Raw genomic sequence first — 11,433 nt, forward strand, 5'->3', positions numbered from 1 at the left:
TCCCAACATAATGCTGGCCGCCGTCGTATAAGTGAAATATTCTTGAGCACGGTATAAAACACCAATCAAAAAAAAATAAATAACTTGGAAATGTGAAGTGAACTCAATACAAAATCAATCACAGGTAGCATATGTACAGTGAAGAAAGGCATGGGCCTACATGCACAGTTATACGTCAGAAGCAGAGTCATTAGTGCAATCAAAAAAGTACTAGTTATGGGATGCACCTTAACATCCTTTGCTGAAAGGTATCGATTCATGCATGAAGTCATGAGACTGTACAATCACGAGAATTACAGTCCGTTTCGTGCATGAAGCCATGAGACTGTACAATCACGAGAATTACAGTCCGATTCGTGCATGAAGCCATGAGACTGTACAATCACCAGAATTACAGGCCAATTCGTGCATGAAGTCATGAGACTGTACAACACGAGAATTACAGGCCGATTCGTGCATGAAGTCATAAGACTGTACAATCACGAGAATTACAGTCCGATTCGTGCATGAAGCCATGAGGCTGTACAATCACGAGAATTACAGTCCGATTCGTGCATGAAGCCATGAGACTGTACAATCACGAGAATTACAGTCCGATTCCTGCATGAAGCCATGAGACTGTACAATCACCAGAATTACAGGCCAATTCGTGCATGAAGTCATGAGACTGTACAACACGAGAATTACAGGCCAATTCGTGCATGAAGTCATAAGACTACAATCACGAGAATTACAGTCCGATTCGTGCATGAAGCCATGAGGCTGTACAATCACGAGAATTACAGTCCGATTCGTGCATGAAGTCATAAGACTGTACAATCACGAGAATTACAGGTCGATTCGTACATGAAGCCATTACACTGTACAATCACGAGAATTACAGGCCAACTCGTGCATGAAACTGTACAACACGAGAATTACAGGCCGATTTGTGCATGAAGCCATGAGACTGTACAATCACGAGAATTACAGTCCGATTCGTGCATGAAGCCATGAGGCTGTACAATCACGAGAATTACAGTCCGATTCGTACATGAAGCCATGAGACTGTACAATCACGAGAATTACAGTCCGATTCGTACATGAAGCCATTACACTGTACAATCACGAGAATTACAGGCCGATTCGTGCATGAAGTCATGAGGCTGTACAATCACAAGAATTACGGGCCGATTCGTGCATGAAGTCATGAGACTGTACAGTCACGAGAATTACAGTCCGATTCGTGCATGAAGTCATGAGACTGTACAATCACGAGAATTACAGTCCAATTCGTGCATGAAGCCATGAGGCTGTACAATCACGAGAATTACAGTCCGATTCGTGCATGAAGTCATGAGACTGTACAATCACCAGAATTACGGTCCGATTCGTGCATGAAGTCATGAGACTGTACAATCACGAGAATTACGGGCCGATTCATGCATGACTGTACAATCACGAGAATTACAGGCCGATTCGTGCATGAAGTCATGAGACTGTACAATCACGAGAATTACAGTCCGATTCGTGCATGAAGCCATGAGACTGTACAATCACGAGAATTACAGTCAGATTCCTGCATGAAGCCATGAGACTGTACAATCACGAGAATTACAGTCCGATTCGTGCATGAAGTCATGAGACTGTACAATCACGAGAATTACAGTCCGATTCGTGCATGAAGCCATGAGACTGTACAATCACGAGAATTACAGTCCGATTCATGCATGAAGTCATGAGACTGTACAATCACGAGAATTACAGTCCGATTCGTGCATGAAGCCATGAGACTGTACAATCACGAGAATTACAGTCCGATTCATGCATGAAGTCATGAGACTGTACAATCACGAGAATTACAGTCCTGAGCACTGGGATTTGACATAATCCGGTTTGTTGTTTTTTTTTTTTGTTTTTTTTTGGGCGAAGAAATAAAATGCTAACCTGAAAGCATCAGACAGTATACAACATACATTTATATGTTATATAGGGATGGTATATGAATGGTTTCCAAACGTTTGATGCACCAGTAAATGACTATTATAAGACAGGTGTTCGGAACTTGCGAGATGTACACACTGTCAACAAACAGTATAGTAGGGCTAACCAGAGTCCACAGTGTTCCTGATGCTAACGGTGGACACACTCGATGCTTTACTGAGTGCTGTAAGCTGTGATTACCAACCACTCCTGGATTGCCGCTCCTGTATTATTGCCCTAAAATGTGAAAATTGCAAATACCTCGGGCCTTGTTTTTAGGTGGAATCCAGGACAGAAGCCACGCGGACAAGAGCAAAACACGTCAGACCGTCGAAAAACCATGATGTTAAACACTTGTTGACTTGAATTACATAAAGTGTGACTTAGTTTGCCATATAAAAACTTGCCATAAAACTGTATCACTGCCGGGCACTCAGGTTTAACAGCTTTCCTCTCCTAAGCGCTGTACACAAACGTTTTCAAAACAATTTGGTACAAACTGATTCTCTAATGTCAACCTAATACTATTATCGAATACTTTTCGTCAAGCAAATACAAGCGGATTCCCCGACGCATCTACCACTATACTCATTTTCATTGGTTGAAATGTTTCAGCACGGCGGACAGGTTATAGCTTACTATGATTCACAATATCACCTTGCGCATGCCCATAACGTATGCGATTTGAGTCGGTTTACAGGCATCGTATGCAGTTTTATGTGTTGTTGTATTATGTCTGTAAAAGATGTATTTGAAAATACGGATTATTTAGAAATTCAAACCAAAACTTATTATAAATTATAAGAAATGTATTATTTTCGAATACGAAAGAGACTGAAAAATCATAAAATTTGCGTATGTTTCTATGTAATTTCTATTTTGTAAGCACGATATGGATGTATGATCTACTACAAATTATTCGGAATCATAAAAATGCAAATGATACACACAAAATGTGTTGAGCAGTTAGTTTTACCTGCACAAGCTGGTATATTGCCACAAGGTGAAATTGTCGAAACCCAAAAGTAAATTATCCATTTGAAAACAGCGTATTTGTTGCTACCAACAGAAAAAGTTCGGTTCACACGACATCGTTTTTGTTCTGATTATTTTCATTTCATGAGTTTTCTATACCCATGGACATATAGGCTTATGTCGCCAAAATTATGTCGCTAGGCTGATACTGAGCAGTAAAAGAAAGCAATAAAAACCCGAAATTAATTATATCATCATTATATATTAATTCCCTAATTAATATTTTATAACCTGAAATAAATAATATTGGTGACACGTTTTTGATCCCTACTACATGTGAAATCAGCCAATGTCTATATCATGTAAAATATGTTTCTCTGGGACAGAAATAATTGACATCTACATGAGATCGGTGTTCTTATACGAATGAAAGTCCTAAAAGACAAGCTTTAAAACAGCAATTGTTTACCATATTAGTAGATTTCTTTTGTTTCAGATAAGCCTGGAATGTTGGTTGAGCATTCTGTATACCCTTGAGAGAAAATAGCTCTTTCCGATTTCCAGCCAAGGAAAAAGACGATTTCGTCAAGGAACAGTAAGATTACACGCTGTTTGAACGAGTAAGAAGGGATTTTATTGCAAACATATTAAAATCTGAAACATCACTTCAAGTAGAAAGTTTCAATTTTCTCAAGCAAGCTATCAACGTTTGTCATTCACCATATACTCTTAATACTGATCGAGGGGCTTTTGTCCGCCGAGGCTTCGGTCCGCCTGGGTTTCTGTTCGCAGGGCTTTATTTCAACATTTACAGCCGTGTCGTACATGTATGTTTCCAGCCCAACTATTCGTAATTGACGAAAATTACGCAATGCATGTAATAGGCCTAAATTGGAACCTTAAAGATTTATGACTGTCGAAGTTGTTTGCAAGGTCATTATGATAATTAATAAAACAACAACAACTACAGATCCCGATTACCAGGCAATTAAAACTTCATGTAATCTGGACATATCTAGAAAGTGATCGATATCTCGATGGATATAAATGATATACCGTATTTTTGTTGAAATATTTTCATGTGATAAAACCTTAATTTGAACTGCAACGAGTCAACTAATAAGAGCTTCGAAGAAAGGTTTTGTAACTGTGTTTATTACATGTGTATGTGGGGTGCTAGTGAGTCCGAGAACTGATAAATTCTCTAGCCCCTTATTTTCTTATTTTCAAATAAGCAAAGATAGTTTGAATCCACCGGAAACTTATTCGGTTACGATTTTCGGCCCAACCGTTTGTTGTTGAGGCGCGTAGGGTGAAGTCAGCGGACAACAACAACGCCGCAAGGCTCTAGGAGTGGCAAGTAGCACTTCGCTCGACAAAATCTTGCCGGAGACCTATTCATTTGCCAGATAAAAGTCGTCTCTAAGTAAGTACTGCAAACTTAGGTACTTTTACGCGCATCTGTTAATTCAATACTGCTGTTTCGGTCAAGAGGTAGAGGATTTGACGTCATTTCATTGAACACGCTGCTTTGAACAAAGAACGAGCCAAGACGGAAGTAGGTGAAGGAAGGTCCGAACCATAGGCAACCCCTTTAATTTTACATGGAATTCCATGGAGTTACAGAGTAATGCCTAATCTGTGGACGGAAAGGGAAAGAGAAGCTTAGTAACGCATTCGACTTCCACAAATTCCCATCTGCAGACGAAATGAAAGCAAGCAGTCAAATGTGGATTCAGTAGCTGTTGTAAAATCTACATGTAAAGACTAGATTTGCCCTTTAGTTAGTCAGTGAGGCCCTTTTTAGATCCTCATAGTGAAAAGCTGGTTCTTCAGTGAATTGACGTCACTTTACTACTTGATAGCAGCCTCAGCTTGCAAATTCCATATATATGTCCATGGTAGAGCGTCCGGTAAGATGTACATTCTTGACAAAAACTTGGTCAAAATTAAATACCAGTAGTCTGTAGGGCCTATATGTAGAATATTGCACTTACCACGTAACTGACAGTTTATTTCACTTCAGATTCACATTCTCTAACAATAAATTTGGGTGAAACATTGTCAGATCTCCTGTTTTTTGGTGCTTTGGCTTCCTGTCATAGTTGGGAAGTCAAGGATTGAGAGTGAGGCTTTCGTACCCACTAACCTAGCCTTCTTTCAGTAGCATTTAGAAGCTGATAGTTGAGCTAAGGCAAGATAGATTTCTTACGGATAACCACAAAACAATGTTTTGCTTCTCAAAGAACACAAGTCAGATGTAACTACACAAAAACAGCCTTTTTTTGAAGTTAGTAACTTTCTGAGCAAGTGGCAAAGGGTATAGACAGTTATTTTTCTTACCATGATCGGGCCTGTATGTCATAACCTAAGGGTGGTTTTAGATGATATCGTAAGATCCGATCAGTCTGACATTGTTATTGCAGCACGTTGCACAAGATAATTCTGTGCTGGATGATACTGGCCATGTTTTTTGAGAGAAATAAACTATAATTTGGAATGGGTTTGAGAGTGTTTACCTGGCTGAAAGGTATTACATAACCAGCGACAACAAAGAGAAAGGTCACATGGTAGGGTATTGGGAGAATCTTTAACACCTGGCTTCAGTTGCCGGTTGGGCTAGTCCAGGTAGGTTGGATAAGCTAATTCGTGGGCCGTAAATTGTTGGTTCATCCTGGGTCCCGTCACACCTGAGGCTTCAAAAGAGTAAGTTGTAACTTCCTCGCTTGGTGTTCAGCATTAAAGGGTATGGTGCAATGACTGGTTGACCCCGACCCTATAATGGCTCGGGCGGGGTGGCTTAGTTGCCTTCGGTAAATCGTCCCAGTGAAGCAGCATTAGATAAAAGGGTGGTGGAAATCGGTCCTGCAACAAGGAGGCACATTACATGCACTCCAAGGACTTCTCCCTTGTCATACGACTGAAAAATTGTTAAATATGATGTTAAACCCTAAGCACTTACTCAAATTCCCATTTTGAGACTTGCCAAACCAAAAGGGTCCAGTCTATGGCAGTCACACCTGTTCATACGAAATAATCACTTTGTCCGAGCCTATACAAACAAATTTATACCTAGAATGAAACTTTGAAGCCTCTGATTCAAAATGATACCACTTAACTAACAGAAAAATGAAATAGGGCAGCCCAAAGGAGAAAAAGAATATATATCTAAAAATAGCAGGGGATCACATTTGTCCTTCCCAACCCAAAAGCATTAATTGTGGAGTGTAGTCATGTAATTGCCGACATATTTATGTATTTAGTTAATTTGTAGGAACATTTCATTGACCATGATTTCTACATGGAAGATTTAAATGTATGTGTGATCAGCTGTAAATGTACCTTTGCTCTCTCTCGTTCAGTGGCTTTTGCAACTGTGTTGTTTAAATGAGAGCTACCCACATCGATAACTACATAAACATGTACTACCAATGTGTCCTTCGTCATTCCCTGGCTGGGTTTCTGTACATAATTTTTTTTTCTCTCTTTAACAGATCACCACGGTTACAGATATCTGAAAGTCTTCTCTCACAGTCGGTTGGATGGAAACGTGGAAGAGTCTGCTTAGATAACAATCTGACCCAGTTAACAGACAACCATAGAATTGACAGACAAACTTTGGATGTAGACAAAAGTTAAAACAGACATTGTTGACCTCCAAGAAGAATCTAATGTGTGTCATAGTGTCAGGACAGTATGTATAGACCTCTCCGATGAACCTCCGATGTGGCCAATCCATCACGTAGAATGTGTTAATTCCCTTTAAATTGATCCTGTCAATTCGTCTGTTTAAACTGGAATAGAAAACGATGTCAGATCCCAAAGTCACACCTCAGGTGTGGCGCATGGTTAACACACAAACTGTTGACGTGTCAAATAAACAAGTGTGTCGCAGTGAAGAAAGAGCCGGCCGAAGACTGCATGACATAATTCAACGGCTATCAGCTGCTAACAAAAAAGATTCAGGACTAACACGCGATGAAAATCTATCAGAACCATCTGGTGTGTCTGTGTTCTCTGAAAGTGAACACTCTGCAGATGAAAGGTCAACATCAGTTTCAACAGAAGACGATTCTACCCCAAATCAATTCAGTTTTGTTCACAGCACTGAATCTGAAGCTGCAAATTCACCACAGATTGGGACGACTACAAAAACTGGCAGCTCTAGTTCTTCTGTCAACCATTTTCCTGTTTTCAGCCCTTCCGTCATACTCAGCAAGAATTCCCAAAAAGACAGGTTACCTGATCTTTCAGATGAGTCATTACAGTCAACGGAAAGTGATACCATGGCTGTGGTATCAACAAGTTTTGCTCCGCTTGGTGTAGACAGAGCAATTGAGGAGCGTGAAACTTCACAACAGAGTATTACTGAAGCAGCTGAAAAACGATACCCCTGTGAAACTTGCGGCAAGAGGTTTCCTGCTAAATCTAAATTAAAAGAACACACTCGAAAACACACAGGTGAAAGACCTTACGCTTGCGCAACTTGTGGAAAGAACTTTGCAAGCGCGTCAACCATGAGAAAGCACAGTCAAACGCACACAGCTGAAAAACCTTACATCTGTTTTACTTGTGGCAAGAGTTTTATAGCTGAATCAATCTTGGAACAGCATATTCAAGTACACACAGTTGAAAGGCCATATAGCTGTGAAAGTTGTGAGAAAACTTTCACTAATACTTACTCATTGAAAATGCATGCTCGTATACATACAGGTGAGAAACCATACTCCTGTGGTATTTGCGATAAAACCTTTGTGCATAAAGTGTCACTGGAAAGACACAATCGTAAGTACACAGGTGATACACCATACACCTGTACTGCTTGTGGTAAAAGATTTCATGACCAGACAAGTTTGATAAGACACACTCTGAAACACACAGGTGAAAAACCATTCTCTTGTGAAACTTGCGGCATGGGTTTTATCAATGAATCGTCATTGAAAAAACACATCCCAAAACACACAGGTGAAAGAAATTACAGCTGTGAATTTTGTGGCATGAGCTTTATCCACCTGGCCTCGGTGTCAAAGCACAGGAGAAGACACACAGGTGAAAAGCCACACAGCTGTACCACTTGTGGTAAAAGATTTACAGAAAAAGGCTGTTTGGAAAGACACATTCGCACACACACAGGTGAAAGGCCTTATATATGTAAGACATGTGGTAAAAGCTTTTCACGTTTGACTGGCCTGGATAGACACAATCGTACACATACAGGTGAAAAACCCTACAGCTGTATTTCTTGTGGTAAAAGATTTGCGGATCGGTCAAAATTGTTAGCACACAGTAGAAAACACACAGATGAAATTTCACACACTTGTGAAACTTGTGGCATAAGCTTTATCAATCAGTCAGCATTGAAAATCCACAAGCAAGAACATCTTACATCATAATTTTTGTGACAAAAGGTTCTGATACCTTTGCACATTGAAGGGAAACCGTTGAGAACACACAGCTGGTAGGCCTTACACCTGTCAAGGAGACACCGGTGATAGAGCTTGTTAAGGTCAAGAAAACAGGTGGTATATCTTACACCAGTCCCAAACACACAGGTGTTACACATTACACCTATCAAGAGCATATAGGTGGTACGCTTTACACCCGTCAAGAACACACGTGGTACACCTTGTACCTGTCCACCACAGTAAGGTGGTACAGCTTAAACCTGGACACACGTGTTGCCTTGGGGAAAGGTGCTCAGTTGAATGTTTTGACAGCTGACGAAACCACACACAGCTAAATCATACACACGTGTAAATATTTGTAAAAAGTGTTTCTTACAGGATAGGGACGAACTGGATTTGACATGGTTGTAGTAAAATGCCTGCTAATGATACTGTAATACGATGGAGATAAAAATAATATAGTTAGGCTTCCAGACATCGTCAGACAGATCGTTGGAAGTCTACACGTTCATGTACATTGTATTTGTGGCAATCTAAAAAAATTGTAATAAAAATGTGAAAGTCTAAAGTGAAAATTGGTTGATGGCTTCAGTTGTGGTTTTCTTTCAGATATTCTCCAAGTTTCAAACTTTCCAAATTTTCATGTTGTGAAACGCTATTCAGTGTACCGTTTTCTGAAAGGGTGTAATACTGTTACTCGGTGTCTTGAACATGGATTTTACCTTGAGACAGCACTGAACAAATATGTCGAAACTCCATAAGGGGATATGACTGAGAACTTGAGTCAAAGGAGACGAAATACAACAACTTCTGAAGGTCAGAAAAGTTATCAGTTTTATTGGCCTTTCTGTGATTTCATTGCAGATTGTGCCACATTTAAGAATGATGCACTTATTAAAGGTTAGTCACAGCTGTACGAGAAAACTATAACAGTAAGTAAAAAAAACGTGCAAAGCCACGGGACCAGCAATTAGAGAACAAAGGTCTCTGGTAGTTGGTTTGGTGTCCGTAATAGGATATCTGACTGGCTGGGTCATCGAGCCGGGTGTCTTTGGCATGGTCTTCCAATGAGACAGCATCTATACCGCCGTGAATGGACCGAACTCTTTTTTTTTTTTTTTTTTTTAAAAACCGATGTTAATCTTTATTACTTTGTTAAAGGTATAAACAAGAAAAGTAGTCAAGATCATGAGATGTGCGCTCATCAGTGAAAACTGATTTTGTTAAATAGTTCCGTTTTGGGTAAATGTAATGACATGCAAACCTCGAATGGAGCAATAATGAGGCACTATAGGCCTACCTAAGCGGTTTCAGAACTGTCGATGTATACAGCAGATTGCTTGTTATACATGTAGCACAACTGCACCGATTTTGTTTATCATGCTTGTGTCTATTCCATTGGTGTGTTAAGCCGTACTCAAGACGATTTCGCATATACGACGGCGGGCAGTTTATGGTGGGAGGAAACGGGCACATTTAATCTTGCGAACAGTGCTTGTGCATTATGAATGCATTATGCATCTTGCGAACAGTGGACTAGGTAGGACTAATGACTGTCCAATGATTGACAAGTCAATTAAAGGCATACCTACATAAGCAGTGTAGGCCCTTACCACAAAGCCCTTCACATTTATGTAATAATATTACAGAAGGTGAACTAAAAGTTCAGCATTTCACACGTCATCTAAATACGCTGTGAGGTGAATCTACCAGTATTCGTGCTGCAGCCTTCACCGCAAAACTGTCTCAAATCGTGGAGTTTAGCCTTATGATTTAGAAGTTGTATGATATCGATATAACTGGTTACATCTATTTCAGTAGGTCCTAGCCCCGACAGCACAGTTGGGAGAGCATCCGGTTTGAGAGCGGTAGATCAAGGGTCGATTTAAGACCTTAAAAGAGGAAGTTGTAAATTCCTCGCTTGGCGTTCAGCATGAAGCGGGATAGAGCAGCGACTAGCTGAGCCGTATCAGTATAAAGGCTCGGGCGGATCGGCTTACTTGCCTTCGGTAAGGCGTCTCAGTGAAGCAGCACAAGATAAAAGAGCGGTGGAAATCCGACCTGCAACAAGGAGACAAATTACATGCACTCTAAGGATTCCTTCGTCGTCATATGACTGAAAAATTGCTAACTACGACGTTAAACCCCAAGCACTCACTTACTCACCAAGCACTCAGGCAAGTAAGCTGCCCTGCCCGAGCCATTATACTGATACAGGTCAACCAGTCGCTGCACTATCAACTTCACGCTGAAAGCCAAGCGAGGAAGTTACAACTTCCGCTTTTAAAGTCTCCATGCCCGGCCGACTATTAGTACGGCAAATGATGAAAATAATGCATTACATCCAATATATGGATCTGTTAAAACCATATATTTTGTTCAGATGCACGAGCATTTTGATAGTTTATTTATTTATTTTATTGGTGTTTTACGCCGGCGGCCAGCATTACAGTGGAAGAAAAGCCGGGTATAGCCCGAGGGAAACCCACGACCATCCGTAGGGATATATATATATATATATATATATATGTTAACTGTGTGGTTACTGCGCCAGGGTCTGATTTTTTTTTTATAACGGGTTTATAATGATTACAGCGGGGATTTGTGATGTCTACTGCCAGGGTTGATGATGTTTACCGGGGTATTTGTGATGACACTTTTACGCAAATTGGGAGTGACTTTTTATTATAAATTAATCCAAGCTAGGAATAAGTTATTTCAAAATGCCACTCTTGGAGTGACAATTTGTACTAGTTTATGAAAAAAGCCACTCTCAGGGTAAGTGTAACAACGTAGTTTGTAATAAATAGCAATTTGTAATAAATTCTTGATAGGAATAAATTTATGCAAAAAAGCCAGTCAAGGGGTGACAATGTGTAATAATTTATCACAGAAAGCCACTCTGAGAGAGTGGCTTTTTGTAATAAATGTAATAAATTCTGGAAATTGTAATTTGTAATAGTTTATTACACAAAGCCACTCCCAGAGTGTAACAATGCAATTTACAATAAAAATTCATTCATATAATAATTATCAGAAAAGTCCATTCTAAGAGAAACCTTTCGCAGTACATTCTTGAAGGGAATACTGC

At 40.0% G+C, this 11,433-nt stretch overlaps 1 protein-coding gene across 1 annotated transcript; it reads left to right on the plus strand.

Moving 5' to 3' along the window:
* The first annotated feature begins 4,246 nt into the window (after positions 1-4,246).
* LOC135463177 (zinc finger protein OZF-like) lies at positions 4,247-8,876 on the plus strand. The gene is made up of 2 exons (XM_064740495.1): positions 4,247-4,363; positions 6,432-8,876. The coding sequence occupies exon 2, from the start codon at positions 6,747-6,749 to the stop codon at positions 8,328-8,330; it is 1,584 nt and encodes a 527-aa protein (XP_064596565.1). The 5' UTR covers positions 4,247-4,363; positions 6,432-6,746; the 3' UTR covers positions 8,331-8,876.
* Positions 8,877-11,433: the final 2,557 nt, after the last annotated feature.

This window comes from Liolophura sinensis, chromosome 2 (genome assembly GCF_032854445.1).
Source record: "Liolophura sinensis isolate JHLJ2023 chromosome 2, CUHK_Ljap_v2, whole genome shotgun sequence".
Classification (NCBI taxonomy): Eukaryota; Metazoa; Mollusca; class Polyplacophora; order Chitonida; family Chitonidae; genus Liolophura; species Liolophura sinensis.